The sequence below is a fragment of the Schistocerca americana genome, chromosome 1, assembly GCF_021461395.2.
Source record: "Schistocerca americana isolate TAMUIC-IGC-003095 chromosome 1, iqSchAmer2.1, whole genome shotgun sequence".
Taxonomy (NCBI): domain Eukaryota; kingdom Metazoa; phylum Arthropoda; class Insecta; order Orthoptera; family Acrididae; genus Schistocerca; species Schistocerca americana.
The window spans coordinates 276,855,508-276,873,412 of NC_060119.1; the positions used below are offsets into that span (position 1 = coordinate 276,855,508).

At 42.6% G+C, this 17,905-nt stretch overlaps 1 protein-coding gene across 1 annotated transcript in view; it reads right to left on the reverse strand.

The window, feature by feature from the left end:
• Positions 1–1,395: 1,395 nt before the first annotated feature.
• The window catches only part of LOC124593794, a 185,759-nt gene continuing 169,249 nt past the window's right edge, over positions 1,396–17,905 (reverse strand). Inside the window, exons 3-4 of the mRNA XM_047132146.1 lie at positions 13,685–13,874; positions 1,396–2,176 (exon numbers count right to left, since the gene is read on the reverse strand). Coding sequence (XP_046988102.1) covers positions 1,640–2,176; positions 13,685–13,846 — 699 coding nt within the window. The 5' untranslated portion in view covers positions 13,847–13,874 and the 3' untranslated portion in view covers positions 1,396–1,639. The remainder of the gene's footprint in view (positions 2,177–13,684; positions 13,875–17,905) is intronic.

A 17,905-nucleotide genomic window follows, 5' to 3' on the forward strand; every position in this document is an offset into this window, starting at 1 on the left:
TCCATTATATTAGTATCTGAAATAGAAAACATCTACTTGTTAAAACATTTCGATATATACTTTTATTAAATAACAGTTTTTATATTTCTTTATCTTTTCAGTAACTGCACAACAACAACATTCTTATAATAGCAACATTTTATGCAAAACAAAGTGGACACGTTTTAAAAATACAGATTTTGTATTTGGCATCAGATATAAACTTTAAGAATCATATAAAATATTATAAATTGTACTTAAGTTGTAGACTAAACTCCATAAGGTTCTCCTCTGCTTTTTAATAAAATAACTTTGGATAGCTATATGTGCAAGATCTCAGGAGAGTAGGTAAAATACAGGTTATTATCTTTTACAAAAGGCACTAAAAAGTAGATCACTTCATATTAGTCATAAATTTTACTTACCTCTATAGATAATAAAATGATTCTGTGACTTCAGTAGTGGAATAAGAACATGCAGATATTAATTTGACTTAATTTGTGCTGTTCTTGTAACCACTGAATTGTACTCAGCAGAAACTATCAATTAATTCAGACTAAATTTATTTTATGGAAACAATATTCCCTCCTTACCAGTGAAGATGTCAGCAATAGAAAGAGTTATGTGACATTAGCATCATGTATCATCTATTTAGAGTTATTCTTACATAGTAGGTAAAGTTATATACTTTTATTAAAACTCTAATTACCTTAACTTTTCCCTTGACCCAAAATGCAGCTCATCTTTCTTACCATATTATCCAGAGGAGGAAAAAACTAATGTTCAGTTTTTTTTTTCAATCCACTGTTTTAACAAACATTAACGATCTTTAATTACGAATATGTCCAAAGAATGCCAAACAGCACCACTATATCATATAAGGCAAGCAGTACACAAATTAAGTTCACTTAAATCGATATACTGCCCTATGCAAGCAATGCTAAGATATACTGACGCGCTTTTCAGTAAGCCCTCAGTTCCTGTGTAGAAAAGAATGCATAATGTTGTGGAAGTTAAAGAAATGAATTAAGTAGCATAAAAATAATCAAGTAAAAATCTGCCATATGTATAAAATAACCGCCCCTAGAGTGTATAGTCTTTATTTTATTTCATCGCTGGACTGGCATCAGGCACATGGGCGTCTTCGGTCTGGTAAAATAACAAAACAGAGTACACTCTACTGGGCAGCTTACTTCAGTAAATATATGACAACATGACATATCTGCAACATCTGGAAACTGCAAAGCAGGACATTCCTACAAACAATTACAGATTGTTCTTCAGGTAGGTGATGGTGATGTGGAGTACAGCTTCGCAGGACAACACAACAATTAACAATGAACGGAAGAAATAAACAATTTTACTGTGATATTTCACATTATTGAGGCTTTGTAGTCGTGAACTTAATCTATGAACTAAGAAAAAAGATTCCTTTATTACCAACAAAATAAAGTAGCAGTGGTTAGAAACATTTTTTCTTTAGAAATACGTAGCTGGATTGCAACAAAAAATATCCAGAAAAACATTTCAAATACGATATAACAGTTGTGATGCAAAAGATAATGTATCGAAAGAGATAGCAGTTCGAAACCACAAGGGTATTGGTGGAGTGCATAATGTAACTGAAGTGGCTTCAGACTCTCAAGAGGAGGCGTGCTCGCTATGTGACGACACTCATCCGCTCGACGTAGGCGCAGTATCTGAGTTTCCTGTTGTCGAGTCTGGTCTTGCGCTCGTCCTGCAGCTTGCCTATGGTGGCCATAAGCTTATCCGACTGGCAGTAGGCGCAGAACTCCGAGGTGATGGTGTTGAGCGGCGAGCGGTAGAGTGCGGGCAGTGGGCTGGTGCCCGCTCCCACGAGCTCGCTGCGCTCCCAGTTCTTGCGGTGCGCCCACATGTGGATGCACAGCTCGAGGATGATGCAGAAGATGCTGGCCCAGGCCGGGAACAGGAAGAGCGTGGGCAGCAGGAAGACGGCGGGGTTCATGTTCTGCGAGGCGCGGCCCACGTGCTCCTCGATTATGCACGACTTCTGGCGTTTGAGGACGATACCGGTGGGGACGGTTGGTGCGGCGGGCACCAGCGGGCCGGACCGCTTCACGTCTGGGTCGTCCTCGTCCTGCAGCAGGGCGCTGCGCGGAATCTGGAAGGGCTTTTTGCGCCGACCCCCACTGCACACGCGCTCCTCCGCAGTCTCCTGTTCGACAGAACATCGCTACAGTAAGTACAAGCGCAAGATTCAGAGATAGAGCGTGAGTGGACACTCAACATACCGGGTGACCAAAAAGTCAGTATAGATTTGAAAACTGAATAAATCACGGAATAATGTAGATAGAGAGATACAAATTGACACACATGCTTGGTATGACATGGGGTTTTATTAGAACAAAAAAAAAAAAAAAAAAATTACAAACGTTCAAAAAATGTCCGACACATGGCGCTTCATCTGATCAGAATAGCAATAATTAGCATAACAAAGTTAGACTAAGCAAAGATGATGTTCTTTACAGGAAACGCTCAGTATGTCCAACATCATTCCTCAACAATTGCTGTAGTTGAGGAATAATGTTGTGAACAGCACTATAAAGCTTGTCCGGAGTTATGGTGAGGCATTGGCGTCGGATGTTGTCTTTCAGCACCCCTAGAGATGTCGGTCGATCACGATACATTTGCGACTTCAGGTAACCCCAAAGCCAATAATCGCACGGACTGAGGTCTGGGGACCTGGGAGGCCAAACATTACGAAAGTGGCGGCTGAGCACACGACCACCACGAAACGACGCGCGCAAGAGATCTTTCACGCGTCTAGCAATACTTTTTTTTGTTCTAATAAAACTCCATGTCATTCCAAGCATGTGTGTCAATTTTTACCTCTCTATCTACATTATTCCGTGGTTTATTGAGTTTTCAAGTTTATACTGACTTTTTGATCACCTGGTATATCTAGAGCAATAGGCAAATCTAACGTCTACCAGGGCCGTTGCGTATCCAAGGGTGCATCGATGGAGTCATCACGACAACCCTCGCCCCTCCACAATGAAAATTTTACTACCTAGGTAAATCTTTTTACGACTATTAGGTTACAAATTTCTCAACCAACATTCAGAGAGGACCAGCACGCTCCAAACCTCAAGAACACCCTGAAAAAGCACAGAACACCACAGGGTTGGTTTTTCTATCGTATGTCAGTGGCGTGTCTTTTAAGATGGGCAGAATTTTCAAGAAATACCGGATTAAATGTATTTTCCAGCCCCCAGCACGGGTGCAATCAATACTGGGCTCTGTTAAAGACAACCTCGGCCTGAGTAGACCAGGAATATATAAAATCCAGTGCCACTGTGGGAAGTCTTATACTGGCCAGACGTGTCGTACGGTTAAAGACAGATGCGACGAACATGAACGTCACATGAGGTTGGGTCAGCCAGAGAAATCTGAGGTTGATGAACACTGCCTGAATATGGAAGTAAATAGGAATATAAAAAAAGGGAGGAAGGTTTATCTGTTTAGCAAGAGTAATACGAGGCAGATTTCAGACTACCTAACAGATCAAAACGAAAATTTCTGTTCCAACACTGACAATGTTGAGTGTTTATGGAAAAAGTTCAAGGCAATCGTAAAATGCGTTTTAGACAGGTACGTGCCGAGTAAAACTGTGAGGGATGGGAAAAACCCACCGTGGTACAACAACAAAGTTAGGAAACTACTGCGAAAGCAAAGAGAGATCCACTCCAAGTTTAAACGCAGCCAAAACCTCTCAGACAAACAGAAGCTAAACGATGTCAAAGTTAGCGTAAGGAGGGCTATGCGTGAAGCGTTCAGTGAATTCGAAAGTAAAATTCTATGTACCGACTTGACAGAAAATATTAAGAAGTTATGGTCTTACGTTAAATCAATAAGTGTCTCGAAACAGCATATCCAGACACTCTGGGATGATGATGGCATTGAAACAGAGGATGACACGCGTAAAGTTGAAATACTAAACACCTTTTTCCAAAGCCGTTTCACAGAGGAAGACCGCATTGCAGTTCCTTCTCTAAATCCTCGCACAAACGAAAAAATGGCTGACATCGAAATAAGTGACCAAGGAATAGAAAAGCAACTGAAATCACTCAACAGAGGAAAGTCCACTGGACCTGACGGGATACCAATTCGATTACACACAGAGTACGCGAAAGAACTTGCCCCCCTTCTAACAGCCGTGTACCGCAAGTCTCTAGAGGAACAGAAGGTTCCAAATGACTGGAAAAGAGCACAGGTAATTCCAGTTTTCAAGAAGGGTCGTCGAGCGGATGCGCAAAACTATAGACCTATATCTCTGACATCGATCTGTTGTAGAATTTTAGAACATGTTTTTTACTCGTGTATCATGCCATTTCTGGAAACCCAGAATCTACGCTGTAGGAATCAACGTGGATTCCGGAAACAGCGATCGTGTGAGACCCAACTCGCTTTATTTGTTCATGAGACCCGGAAAATATTAGATATAGGCTCCCAGGTAGATGCTATTTTCCTTTACTTCCGGAAGGCGTTCGATACAGTTCCGCACTGTCGCCTGATAAAGTAAGAGCCTAAGGAATATCAGACCAGCTGTGTGGCTGGATTGAAGAGTTTTTAGCAAACAGAACACAGCATGTTGTTATCAATGGAGAGACGTCTACAGACGTTAAAGTAACCTCTGGCGTGCCACAGGGGAGTGTTATCGGACCATTGCTTTTCACAATATATATAAATGACCTAGTAGATAGTGTCGGAAGTTCCATGCGGCTTTTCGCGAATGATGCTGTAGTTTACAGAGAGGTTGCAGCGTCAGAAAATTGCGGCGAAATGCAGGTAGATCTGCAGCGGATAGGCACTTGGTGCGCAGGGAGTGGCAACTGACCCTTAACGTAGACAAATGTAATGTATTGCGAATACATAGAAAGAAGGATCCTTTATTGTATAATTATATGATAGCGGAACAAACACTGGTAGCAGTTACTTCTGTAAAATATCTGGGAGTATGCGTACGGAACGATTTGAAGTGAAATGATCATATAAAATTAATTGTTGGTAAGGCGGTGCCAGGTTGAGATTCATTGGGAGATTCCTTAGAAAATGTAGCCCATCAACAAAGGAGGTGGCTTACAAAACACTCATTCGACCTATACTTGAGTATTGCTCATCAGTATGGGATCCGTACCAGGTCAGGTTGACAGAGGAGATAGAGAAGATCCAAAGGAGAGCGGCGCATTTCGTCACAGGGTTATTTGGTAAGCGTGATAGCGCTATGGAGATGTTTAGCAAACTCAAGTGGCAGACTCTGCAAGAGAGGCGCTCTGCATCGCTGTGTAGCTTGCTGTCCAGGTTTCGAGACGGTGCGTTTCTGGATGAGGTATCGAATATATTGCTTCCCCCTACTTACACCTCCCGAGGAGATCACGAATGTAAAAATTAGAGAGATTCGAGCGCGCACGGAGGCTTTCAGGCAGTCGTTCTTCCCGCGAACCATACCTGACTGGAACAGGAAAGGGAGGTAATGACAGTGGCACGTAAAGTGCCCTCCGCCACACACCGTTGGGTGGCTTGTGGAGTATAAATGTAGATGTAGATGTTAACAGATATCTAAAGGGATTGGCAAATCTAACGTCTATCAGGGCCGTTGCGTATCCAAGGGTGCATCGATGGAGACATCACGACAACCCCTGCCCCCTCCACAATGAAAATTTTACGAACAAATTTCTCAACCAACATTCAGAGAAGAGTCTCGAAAATGGTATGGATTCTATAAAATAGCTCTTTTCCAGTTGTTTGCCTGAGATTGTGCGTCACCGTGATATACGATATTTCAAACCTCTCCTGCAATGCTTCACTACGTGACGAAATGCCACACTGTTTACGGTAGTAAATCCGTCGCGAAATTGAAATCACTAGTTCTTTTGGTGCTATTCCAGAAGACAAGAAAATGTACAGGTTTGAAAAGATGAAATTCTCTCTACCATAAACCTCGAAATTTTTTATGTTAAGACTTTTAAAAGCCTTTTAAACAAAACAAATTATGAACATTATACATCTTTAGTCTTCGCGTCTACATATTTACATCTGTCAGTCAACCTGCGGGAGAATACGTTTCTCATTGACACCGTCATTGTAGAATGTGTGATTTTATGTACGGAGCGACCAGATCACGTATGCTTGTGCCGCTTCATCACTAACAAAGTAAAGTCTGTGGCGGTACGCCACATAACGTGAAAAAATAATACTGAAGAACTTCGCAAATATAACAAAACTGACGTCGTAATGCAATAAATATTATCTCAGAAAAAGCACAAAGACTATATAAAAATATGTGATCTGCGAATGTAATTGTAATCTCTGTTCCTTTTGACTAAGGATTGGACAGACTTCCCTTTTGTTTCCTGGTTGTGTAAGAAGCGATTTCGTTACGAGGCACGAAAACGTGGAAGTTTCATGTAATATTTAATCTAAATATAATCAAAATACTACGTGGCCAGACTTGCTGTCTGACCACCTACAAAGAACGTTAGCCAGATGAAGGCACATACTGTCTGGCTGTACTGCTATCGGCAACAAATCTGCCACACTTCTTGATGCTACAAGTAGATCCGGAAAGCCACAGGAAGCTGAGTAAGGCAAGATAGAAAGGAAACGATACTCTACTGCGAAATAATATAAAGACCGACTTTCCCTATTATAGGCAGAAGGAAATAGCTTTTTCCTCATTAAATGTAAATTTTACACACTAGTGAAAGTATAATTTGCAAATCTCTGATCGTTACCATAGTAGATAATGGTTGGTGTACACTTCGAGTTTACACTGAGGTGACAAAACTCTTAGTGATATGCACGCCTATCGTTTGCAGTAGTATGGCATACACAAGGTATAAAAGGGCAGTGTAGTGGTGGAGCTGTCATTTGTAGTCAGGTGTCTCATGTGAAAAGGTTTACGTCTTCATTACGGCCGCACGATACGAACTAACACAATTTGAACGTGGAATGGCAGTTGGAGATAAGACGCATGGGACATTCCATTTCGGAAATCGTTAGGGAATTCAATATTACGCGATCCAAAGTGTCAAGAGTGTGCCGAGAATACCACATTTCAGGCATTACTTCTCACCACGAACAACGCAGTGGCTGACGGCCATCATTTAACGATCGAGAGCAGCGGCGTTTTCGCAGAGTTGTCAGTGCCAACAGGTAAGCAACACGACGTGAAATAGCGGGAGAAATCAATGCGAGACGTACGACGAACGTATCCTTTCTGGTAGTGCGGCGAAATTTGGCGTTAATGGGCTATGGCGGCAGACGACCGAGGCGAGTGCCTTGCTAACAGCTCGACGTCGCCTGCACCGCCCCTCCTCCGTTCCTGACCGTATCAGTAGGCTCCTAGGAGACTGGAAAACCGTGGACTGCTTCGATGAGTCCCGATTTCAGTTCGTAAGAGCTGATGGATGGGTTCGAGTATGGTGCAGATCCCACGAAGCCATGGACCCAGGTTGTCAACAATGCACTGCGCAAGCTGATGGTGGCTCCATAATGATGTGGGCTGTGTTTACATGGAACGGACTGGGGCCTAGGATCCAAATGAAACGATCATTGACAGGACATGGTTATGTTCGACTACTTTGAGACCATTTGCAGGCATTCGTGGACTGCATGTTCTCAAACAACGTGGAATTTTTATTGATGACTTTGCGCCGTGTCATTGGGCCACAGTTATTCAAGATTGGTTGGAGGAACATTCTGGACATTTCGAGCGAATGATTTGGCCACACGGATCCTCCGACGTGACTCCCATCGAACATTTATGGGACATAATCGGAGGTCGGTTCGTGCACAAAATCCTGCACCAGTAACACTTTCGCAATTATCGTGGTAAAATTGGAAATTTGTGGTAAGGCCTTATGGGACCATACTGCTGAGGTCATCGGCCCCTAAGCTTACACACAACTTAATCTAACTTAAACAAACTTACGTTAAGGACGACACACACGCACCCATGCCAGAGGGAGGACTCGAACCTCCGGCGGGGGAGATTATAGAGACAGGATGGCTCAGTATTTCTGCAGGGGACTTCAATGACTTGTTGAGTCCATGCTACGTCGAGCTGCTGCACTACGCCGAGAAAAATGAGGTCTAACTCAATATTGGGAAGTATCCCATGACTTCTGTCACCTCAGCGAATTTCTTGTAAGCTGTAACACTGTAAATTTGTTGGGGTTTGTTGCTGGTACAGCTCTGAAATCAATCCCATGGCACATGCAAATTTCAATATTTTGGATGAACGTTTTTTTAGGTTATATTTTTCCGTGAGATTAGTTTCTTTAGAAATTGTGTTGACTATGTACTAAGTACTATCTAACAAATTATTGCATTAAATAATTTTATATACAAGGAAATTATAAAGTCCATGACACATCTTGAAAAATCGGCATAGGTGAATAGCTAAACATAACACAACAAACAAATTACACAGATAGCGCAAGACAAATTCTTTAATGTATTTTTTATAATGTGGTGCCGGCTAGCTGATTTGGGAAATCGCTGACAGCGGTGCCACTGACTCGCTGATGCTGAAAATGGCGGCGAGCAAAGGAGAGAGAGCATTTTTTTAGTGCTAGAATTTGTCACTTACCAGTCGTCAGTGAGTGTGCAAAGAGCTCTCCACGGTAAGATTCACAAGACACCACTAGTTTACAACAAGACAGTGAAGTGATACAAGAAATTCGAGGAAGATGGCTGTTTGTGCAGTGCAAAACATTCGGACTGACTGGACGTGTCAGAACATACAATGGACCATGTGAGGGACGTGAGCTGCGAAATCCCACAAAGTCTATCTATTGAGTAGCGCAGAATTGAACATTCCTCAGCCAACAATGCGAATAAGATTGAAGCCTACAAATTACAGCTCCTGCAAGTTGTAAGCCATGACGGCATATTGTGCTGTCTGATGTTCTGCATTAATAAGCAGAACCATCTCGAAAATGACGAGTTCGCAACCAAATTAATCTTCAGTGAAGACTCACTTTTCATATTTCGGGAAAGATCAGCTGATGAAACTAACGAGTATAGGGGTACAGGCTCCACATACTATTGTCGAACACGTCCAGGATTCAGAGAAAGTTAATGTCGTCTGCATTGTGCCCAACAAGACAGTCTACGGACCTTTCTTTTTAGCTGAAATCACTGCCTATTGTATCACCTACGTCGAGATGCTACAGTTGTGGCTCATGCCACAACATGAAAGTGACAGCAGGATTTCATCTTTCAACAAGATGGCGGCCCTGCGTATTTTCACAATGTGTACGGGATTGCCTGAACGAAGCATCGCCATATCCCTGGATAGAGCGCGATGCGACCAACGACGTGGCTCTATTCGAGTGGCTACCGCAGTCTCCAAACTTGACGCCTTGCAATTGTTTGTCTTGGATTCTACATCTACATGGTTTCTCTGAAATTCACACTTAAGTGCCTGGCAGAGGGTTCATCGAACCATTTTCATACTACTACTATATCATTCCACTCTCCAATGGCGCGTGGGAAAATGGAACACCTAAATCTTTCCGTTCGAGCTCTGATTTCTCTTATTTTATTATGATGATCATTTCTCCCTACGTAGGTGGGTGTCAACAAAATATTTTCGCATTCGAAAGAGAAAGTTGGTGATTGAAATTTCGTAAATAGATCTCGCCGCAAAGAAAACCGCCTTTGTTTCATTGACTGTCAACCCAACTCGCGTATCATACCAGTGACACTCTCACCCCTATTGCGCTACAACACGAGACGAGCTGCACTTTTTTGTAGTTTTTCGATGTCCTCCGTCAATCCTACTTGGTAAGGATCCCACACCGTGCAGCAGTATTCCAGCCGAGGACGGACAAGTGTAATGTAGGCTGTCACTTTAGTGGGTTTGTCGCATCTTCTAAGTGTTCTGCCAACAAAGCGCAGTCTTTGTTTCGCCTTCCCCACAATGTGGTCTTTCCAATTTAAGTTGCTCGTAATTGTAATTCCTAGGTATTTAGTCGATTTGACAGCCCTTAGATTTGTGCTATTTATCGTATACCCAAAATTTATCGGATTTCTTTTAGTACCCATGTGGATGAGCTTGCACTTCTCTCTGCTTAGTGCCAATTGCCACTTTTCGCACCATGCAGAAATTCTCTCTATCATTTTGTAATTGGAATTGATCGGCTGATGATTTTACTAGACGGTAAATTACAGCATCATCTGCAAACAATCTAATGGGGCTGCTCAGATTATCACCTAGATCATTTATGTAAATCAGGAACAGCAGTGGGGCTATGACACTACCTTGCGGAACGCCAGATATCACTTCAGTTCCACTCTATGATTTACCGTCTTATCACTACGAACTGTGACCTCTCTGTTCCATCTCTACCACAGGCCCTCGAAGACTTGTGACACCGCATCGCGGCAGCTGCTCTTACTACTAACTGCTGTATGCTGGGTGGACATGGGCAGAATTGGCTAACCGATAGATGTGTGCCTTGTGACGGAGGGTAAATATACAGAAAATGTATAAACATTGTAGAAGAAACTTTGAGAGTTTATATATCACGTGCTGTATGATTTGTTACATTGCTCTTGGACATTTACTGCATCGATTTTTGAAATGTTTCATGGTCTTTAAAATTAAAATATACTTAAGTATATTTATTATTAAAGTCATGGGCACCTGTGCACGTTAAAAGTGAATGCGACAACAAATTACAACGGTGGGAGGGAGAGCCAATAACAACATCTCCCCCTCCCCCCCTGAAGAGGACCCTGGATCTGCAGCTGCATCAGGGATCGATCGGAACACTGTAGTAGGCGAAGGAATATAAAACAGTTACAGAAGAGGACAGGCTTTGTGGCACTTATGGATGAACCATTGCCGGGTAGTCCCATTTTCACAGTCGCTTGGCACAGTCACAGACGGTGCGGTATGGCACAGGGAAGAGCCTACCCGGCTCTCTGTGGAGGAGGGGGGTCATGGGAAGAATGGAAGCAGGATAGTCGCAAAGTGATGTGGCCTGATGGCTGAATGTGAATGGTTCTGTTGTTTTCCAGACGTGGTGACAGTTTAGAGAGATCGAAACCGTATCCCGAAGACAAGGGCGGGGCCGACCAGGTGAAAGAGAGAACCGTTATTTGGCTGCGAGGGCATGACAGTAACGGCTTAGTACTGCACGGCAACTGCCATCTGACCTCGCAGCATCAACTGGACTTCTTGTAGCGAGGCAGACGGTGTACAGAAGGCTTCAGCAGAGTAGCCTTTACTGTCTCATACCTTCTGTATGTGTACCTCTGACGCGTCTCCACAGAAGGCAACGTCTAGATTGGAGCCGTCAACATGCCACATGGACAGTCGAATGGTGGGCCAACAGTCTTTACACAGATGAGTTCCGATTTGGGCTGGAGAGCAATTCTCGACGGATTTGCATCCGAAGGGAACGTGGAACACGATTTCGGGGCCCTACCATTGCGGAAAGAGACTGATATTGAGAATGGTGTGAGCAGGAATTATGTTGACCACTCTAACACCTCTTCATGAAACTGGACGGTTAAATCGGCGTGGTTTAATTACTGTCAGGTATCGTGACGAGATCTTGGGTCCTCATGTGCTGTTGTTGCGAGGTACTATGGTTCAAATGGCTCTGAGCACTATGGGACTTAACATCTGCGGTCATCAGTCCCCTAGAACTTAGAACTACTTAAACCTAATTAACCTAAGGACATCACAAACATCCATGCCCGAGGCAGGATTCGAACCTGCGACCGTAGCGGTCGCGCGGGTCCAGACTGAAGCGCCTAGAACCGCTCGGCCACAACGGCAGGCGAGGTACTATGGGCCCAGACCTCCCATTCTGCTGGACGATAATGCTCGACCTCATACAGCACGCGTGACTGATGTTTTCTTGGGAACGGAACATATTGCAAGCATGACGTAGCCTGGTCGTTCTTCCGATTTGAATCCCTTAGAGCACATCTGGGGTGCAGTAGGGAAACATCAGCATTCATCAACCACTCTCCAAGACTTGCGAGCAGCGCTGCAGGAGGAATGGGCGTAATTGCCCAACATGAGATTGATGACATCATTCACAGCATGTCCCGTGGTTTGTCAGGTCTATATTGCTGCCAGAGGTGGTCACACCCCATACTTCGCACATTAACCAGTTGTTGAAATGTGTGCATAAATCCGTTAAATTGAAAAAAACGAACATTTTTCTTTAGTTATGGGCTTTTCAGTTGTTTACCTTCTCTATTCTTTGTATTGTTTCTACTTTACTATCACCTGATTATACTGTTGTGGTAAAATCAACGCAACCTTGCAAAATTTTGGTTTGTTGCTTTAATTTTGGACACCAGTGTATTAAAGCTATTTAACAGTATATACACTGTGGAAGAACCTTAAGCGGGGGAAGTATACTTGGGAAAGAACTAGATAGATGGGAAAATATCAACTTGATTGCATTATGTAGAGATAGATAGATAGATAGATAGATAGATAGGAGAGATTGGTTGGTTGGTTTGGGAAGGAGACCAGACAGCGAGGTCATCGGTCTCATCGGATTAGGGAAGGACGGGGAAGGAAGTCGGCCGTGCCCTTTGAACGGAACCATCTCGGCATTTGCCTGGAGTGATTTAGGGAAATCACGGAAAACCTAAATCAGGATGGCCCGACGCGGGATTGAACTGTCGTCCTCCCGAATGCGAGTCCAGTGTCTAACCACTGCGCCACCTCGCTCGGTAGATAGGAGAGAGAGAAAGAGAAAGAGAGAAAGAGAGAGAGAAATATTTGACTGTCAGACGTGCCCAGGAGCAGATACAAATGCATTTCACTATTGTTGAAGAATAAGCTGATGCTTGCAAAAACCGCCAAGAAGAATCAGCGTGAAAAGAAGCGGGATTTTGAAACAGTGGAGAATGGTTATGTGAGTTCGAAGTTGACTGTGGCTGTAGATGATTCAATAATGAATACCACTGTAGATATTTCAACTGAAGAGGAATGGTCATAATTACAAAAAGGGCTGTCGAGAAGTCAGACAGTCAAATGTAGGTGGGTACAAGGAAGGTAAACGAAGAAACCTTCGGTAACAGAAGAAGTACTTCAATTGTTTGACGAAAGAAGGAAGTAAGCATAAAAATGTTCAGGAAAAACAGGAATAAGTCACTTACGAATGGAATAAATAAGAAGCACAGGAAAGCCAAGATGAAATGACTGCAGAGAAAATACCAGGAAATAGAAAGAGTCATGGCCCCCGGAAGGACTTATTCAGCATACAGGGAAGTTTTGACTTTCCTATGTAAGTGAAAACCTTCGGGAAAAAGGCAAGGGCATCGATATTAACAGTGCACGTAGGCAGCGGGCTAAAATGGAGAAAGCGCTACTCATTTGTATCTTGGAGTGTTATGAAGACGCCAGCATGATGAGAAACTGGAACCACTATGCTCCCTTGATATTTACAGGCCGTTCAGTTAGAGCTAGTGGTGGAGTGAAATGGCTCTTTAGTTTCTAGTGTTTGTGGCCTCTTGGGGACTCCTGCAGTACCTAGGTATGCGAAGACAATGAAGGTGGAGGAAAAGTTTTTGCGTATGATGAGGATCCTCAAAAGTGTGAATGAAGAAGGTTCTGAGCTGCGCTGCTTTGCCTGCCGCTATACTCGCTACGAAGTCATACCTAGTGACTGTTGAGTCTCACCTTGAGGCGGAATGCCTCGGGCTCTCCCGTCTCCTCGTTTGTGGTGGCTAGCCCCTCCACGAACGTGAACTGGATCGGCTCCACATGTTCGCCTGTCTCCTCATCAAGCTGAATACTGTGCGCCTCGTACTCGTCATCCATAAAATCCGATTGGAACACCATGGTATTCTGCTCGGACCCTTTACCACTCCTGCAACAAGAAATGGAAATGTGAACTTTATCGACATGCGCTGTGAGGCATGAGGAAGCGACCTAATTTTGGGACGGATGAAAGGGCACTGCTTTATTTCTTAGCGAAACAAGCTGAAACTAACGCCCTCGGCCTTAGGAAATTACAATGAAATGAAATGAAGATGATGCACAAGAATTCCAGACTGGCTAGCAGCGCTCCGAGAAACAACGCTTTATGTAAGTTTACACATTTCTACGTAAAGACAATGTTTTTTTGTTTTGTTTTTCACTGACCTTTTTTCGTTACGTATCTGACATTCTTTGGAGAATGCCCCAAAAGCTCTAAAATTTGATCTGTGTGTTTTGTGATTATAGTCGACCCTGTACCTGAGGTCGCGAATGAGGGTTCTCGTCCGAATTCTCTTTGGGACCCCGACCCCAAGATTGTGTGTCGTGATATGTGATATTTCAAACCTCTCCTGCAATGCTTCATGGCGTGACGAAATGCCACACTGTCTACGGCAGTAAATCCGTCGCGAAATTGAAATCACTGGTTCCTTTGGCGCTATTCCAGAAGACAAGAAAATGTACAGGTTTGAAAAGATGAAATTGTCTCTACCATAAACCTCGAAATTTTTTATATGAAAACTTTTAAAAGCCCTTTAAACAAAACAAATTATGAACATTATACATCTTTAGTCTTCACGTCTACATATTTACATCTGTCAGTCACCCTGCGGGAGAATACATTTCTCATTGACACCGTCATTGTAGAATGTGTGATTTTGTTTACGGAGCCACCAGATCACCTCTGCTTGTGCCGCTTCATCACTAACAAAGTAAAGTCTGTGGCGGTACGCCACATAACGTGAAAAAATAATACTGAAGAACTTCGCAAATATAACAAAACTGACGTCGTAATGAAATAAATATTACCTCAGAAAAAGCGCAAAGACTATATAAACTAATATGATCTGTGAATGTAATTGTAATCTCAGTTCCTTTTGAATAAGGATCTGACAAACTTCCCTTTTGTTTCTTGGTTGTGTAAGAATCCATTTTGTGGCGAGGCACGAAAACGTGTAAGTTTCTTGTAATATTTAGTCTAAATATAATCAAGTGTTACTTAAAAGTGTCGCTAGTGTTTTACTGTTAACAGATCCTATACTCCGGTAGTGTGTGACTTAAATTAATTTCTACAAATTTTGTAGGGGAACATTGATGCAGAGGTTAACGCCATTGTCCTAAATGATAATGGCTCAGAGTCGTGGTAAATATTATAATATTTGCTAATTTTGACAAACAATAAAAATAAATGTAAATGTAGGAGATTTCTCTTGATTAGCCGTTCTTCTTTTGAAGCTGTAATAGTAGTCAGTTTTCTCTAATATTAAACCATATAATCTTCGCTTAAGTGGTGCCTTTTGGTATAAAAACAGCTTTTCCGGCATACTAACTGCGAGAAGCACCATAACAGTCCATGGCGTAAATAATTTTCCAGTTGTGAAGCAGGCAGAATAATATTAACTCAAAGCTTTACCTGACAAACAAATAACAAAAATACACATACGTAAAAAGAACCACCACAAGTCCTCGAAGGTGCTCTTTTACGGTTTCGAAAGAGATGAAAATCTGATGGAGCCAAGCTGGGAATTTGAGGACGATCGATGACAGTGAACCCAAGGCGTCGAATTGTTGCGGATGTCGCAGCGCTCCTGTGTAATTTGGCACTGCCGGCTCTGAAGGAGAGCGGGTTCCATGTGTGGACGAACTCTTCTTATTCGAAACTCGATTAAAGCACGCTATTTCTCAGGCATCGACATAGTTTACGTTACACTCCGCCATGTTACACGCTACAATTCAGAGTCTTCTAGCGACAGAGCGCTTGAAGAACAAAGCTGTAGAATGTTTATAAAATTTGTTTTACTTAAAAAGCTTTAAGAATTTTCAGATAAATTAGGAGGCATTAGTTTTCAGCACGCCCTCGTAGCAATTAAGTACTCAGCCTCCCATGTGATGGCGTTACAGAAAGAGCAAACCGGACGTATTTATCATTTTAAATAATTTGATGCTATCCTCCATTACTAAGACAGCAATTCCTGTGAATATACTAAATGTGTCTTCTGCATCCTTATACCGTTGATCATAGCTGATATTTCCGCTTCTATGGATCTACATCTAATTCTACATTCACACTCAGCAAGCCACAGAACGGCACTTGGCGAAGGGTACCTCGTAGCAATACTAGTCATTTTCTTTCCTGTTCCCCTCGCGGTTAGAACGATGGGGAATGCCCCCGTACGAGCCCTAAATTCTCTTATCCTCGCTATCCGCGAAATGTATGTTGGCGGCAGTAGAATCAAATTGGTTCAAATAGCTCTAAGCACTATGAAACTTAACATCTGAGTTCATCAGTTCCGCCGGCCGCGGTGGTCTAGCGGTTCAGGCGCTCAGTCCGGAACCGCACGACTGCTACGGTCGCAGGTTCGAATCCTGCCTCGGGCATGGATGTGTGTGATGTCCTTAGGTTAGTTAGGTTTAAGTAGTTCTAAGTTCTAGGGGACTGATGACCACCGATGTTAAGTTCCATAGTGCTCAGAGCCATTTGAACCATTTTTTTCATCAGTTCCCTAGACTTAGAACTACTTAAACCTAACTAACCTAAGGACATCACACACATCCATGCCCGAGGCAGGATTCGAATCTGCGACTGTAGCGGTCGTGTTGTTCCAGACTGTAGCGCCTAGAACCGCTCGGCCACTGCCATTCATCACACCAACTGTATCCTCCTGCAGTCCTCGCAAGTACATCCTGGACCTCATCTGCTCCTCCGCTATATTTTGGAAGTGCAGTTGGCTTAATAATAGTGACTGATTATAATAAAAATCTTCGGCCATAGTTTATGAATTTTTATTTAAAGCATAGTTGCAATCTTAAAAATGTAAAATATGTTATCTAACAAAAGTCAACAGAAAACAAGCATAGTGAAGGAAGGTAAGATACTACCGATCTGTACTGTGAGAGTCAGTTACTACATTACGAAGGCAAAATAAAAATTTGTAGGGTAATTGTTTTAGGATTTCATTATCAGTATTGGTGGCCTAAGTATATACACGCTTGTTGCTGTAGTAAACTCTAGGTGGTCACTGTAAAAATAACAAAGCTTATTAAAAGGTAATATTATGGGCTGTTGTCGTTGTTGTATAAATAGTTTTGGTGGGTGTTCTAAATGTATCAGTTCTGGTAGGTGACAAAGCTAAATACAAGAGAAGTAAGCACAAGCAACGCTCCATGGCTTTATTTCTGTAACAAGATGAGGGAGCTCTACTGGGAATATAAAATATTGTCATGGGAAGAAAATAAAGCACTGTTAATATGAGAAATATTGTACGTTATATTAAGTCTTAGTCTAGAACAAAAAACATACCACTCTCAAACTGCCATATTAATTTGCTCTACAATTGAACGTGAAATGTGACTGTCGATCTGTGTTCTCTAGAAATTTGACTACCATTGATGCCGGGTTTCACCCTCCTCCTTCCATTTCCACAATTATCCATAAATCACAGTTATGCGCACGATACACTTAGAAAAAGAAACGCTACAATAGAAGCATTCGCAGCGGGAGTTAACTTCCTCGGCAGTTTTTGAATTCAGGTCGTTGCATAAGAGACTTTTATATGCCTAACGATTCACCTTCTGCAGCGGAAACGCTCTTCAGATACCATTACTAGTCCAAGTAGCCAAAATATTTAAACGGGTTGGTCACGCACTGGTTGCAGAATAGAAACAGAAAAACATTTCCTCTACGGCCTGGCACAGGGGATCGCTGTGCGGTGCTACACATTCTCCTCATGAACAATAATTATTAGTAAAGGACTCCAGTCGTATTTAGAATGCCACTTTGTACTGCACGTGTAGATCTCACGGTTTCGTAAGTTAACTGTTCAAACGAAGGACAACTGGATGATTAATTAAAATGTGAGAGTTGAGTTTACGCCTTCAAATCGCATAATAATTGCAATAGGGAATCGCCTGAAAGAGACATGT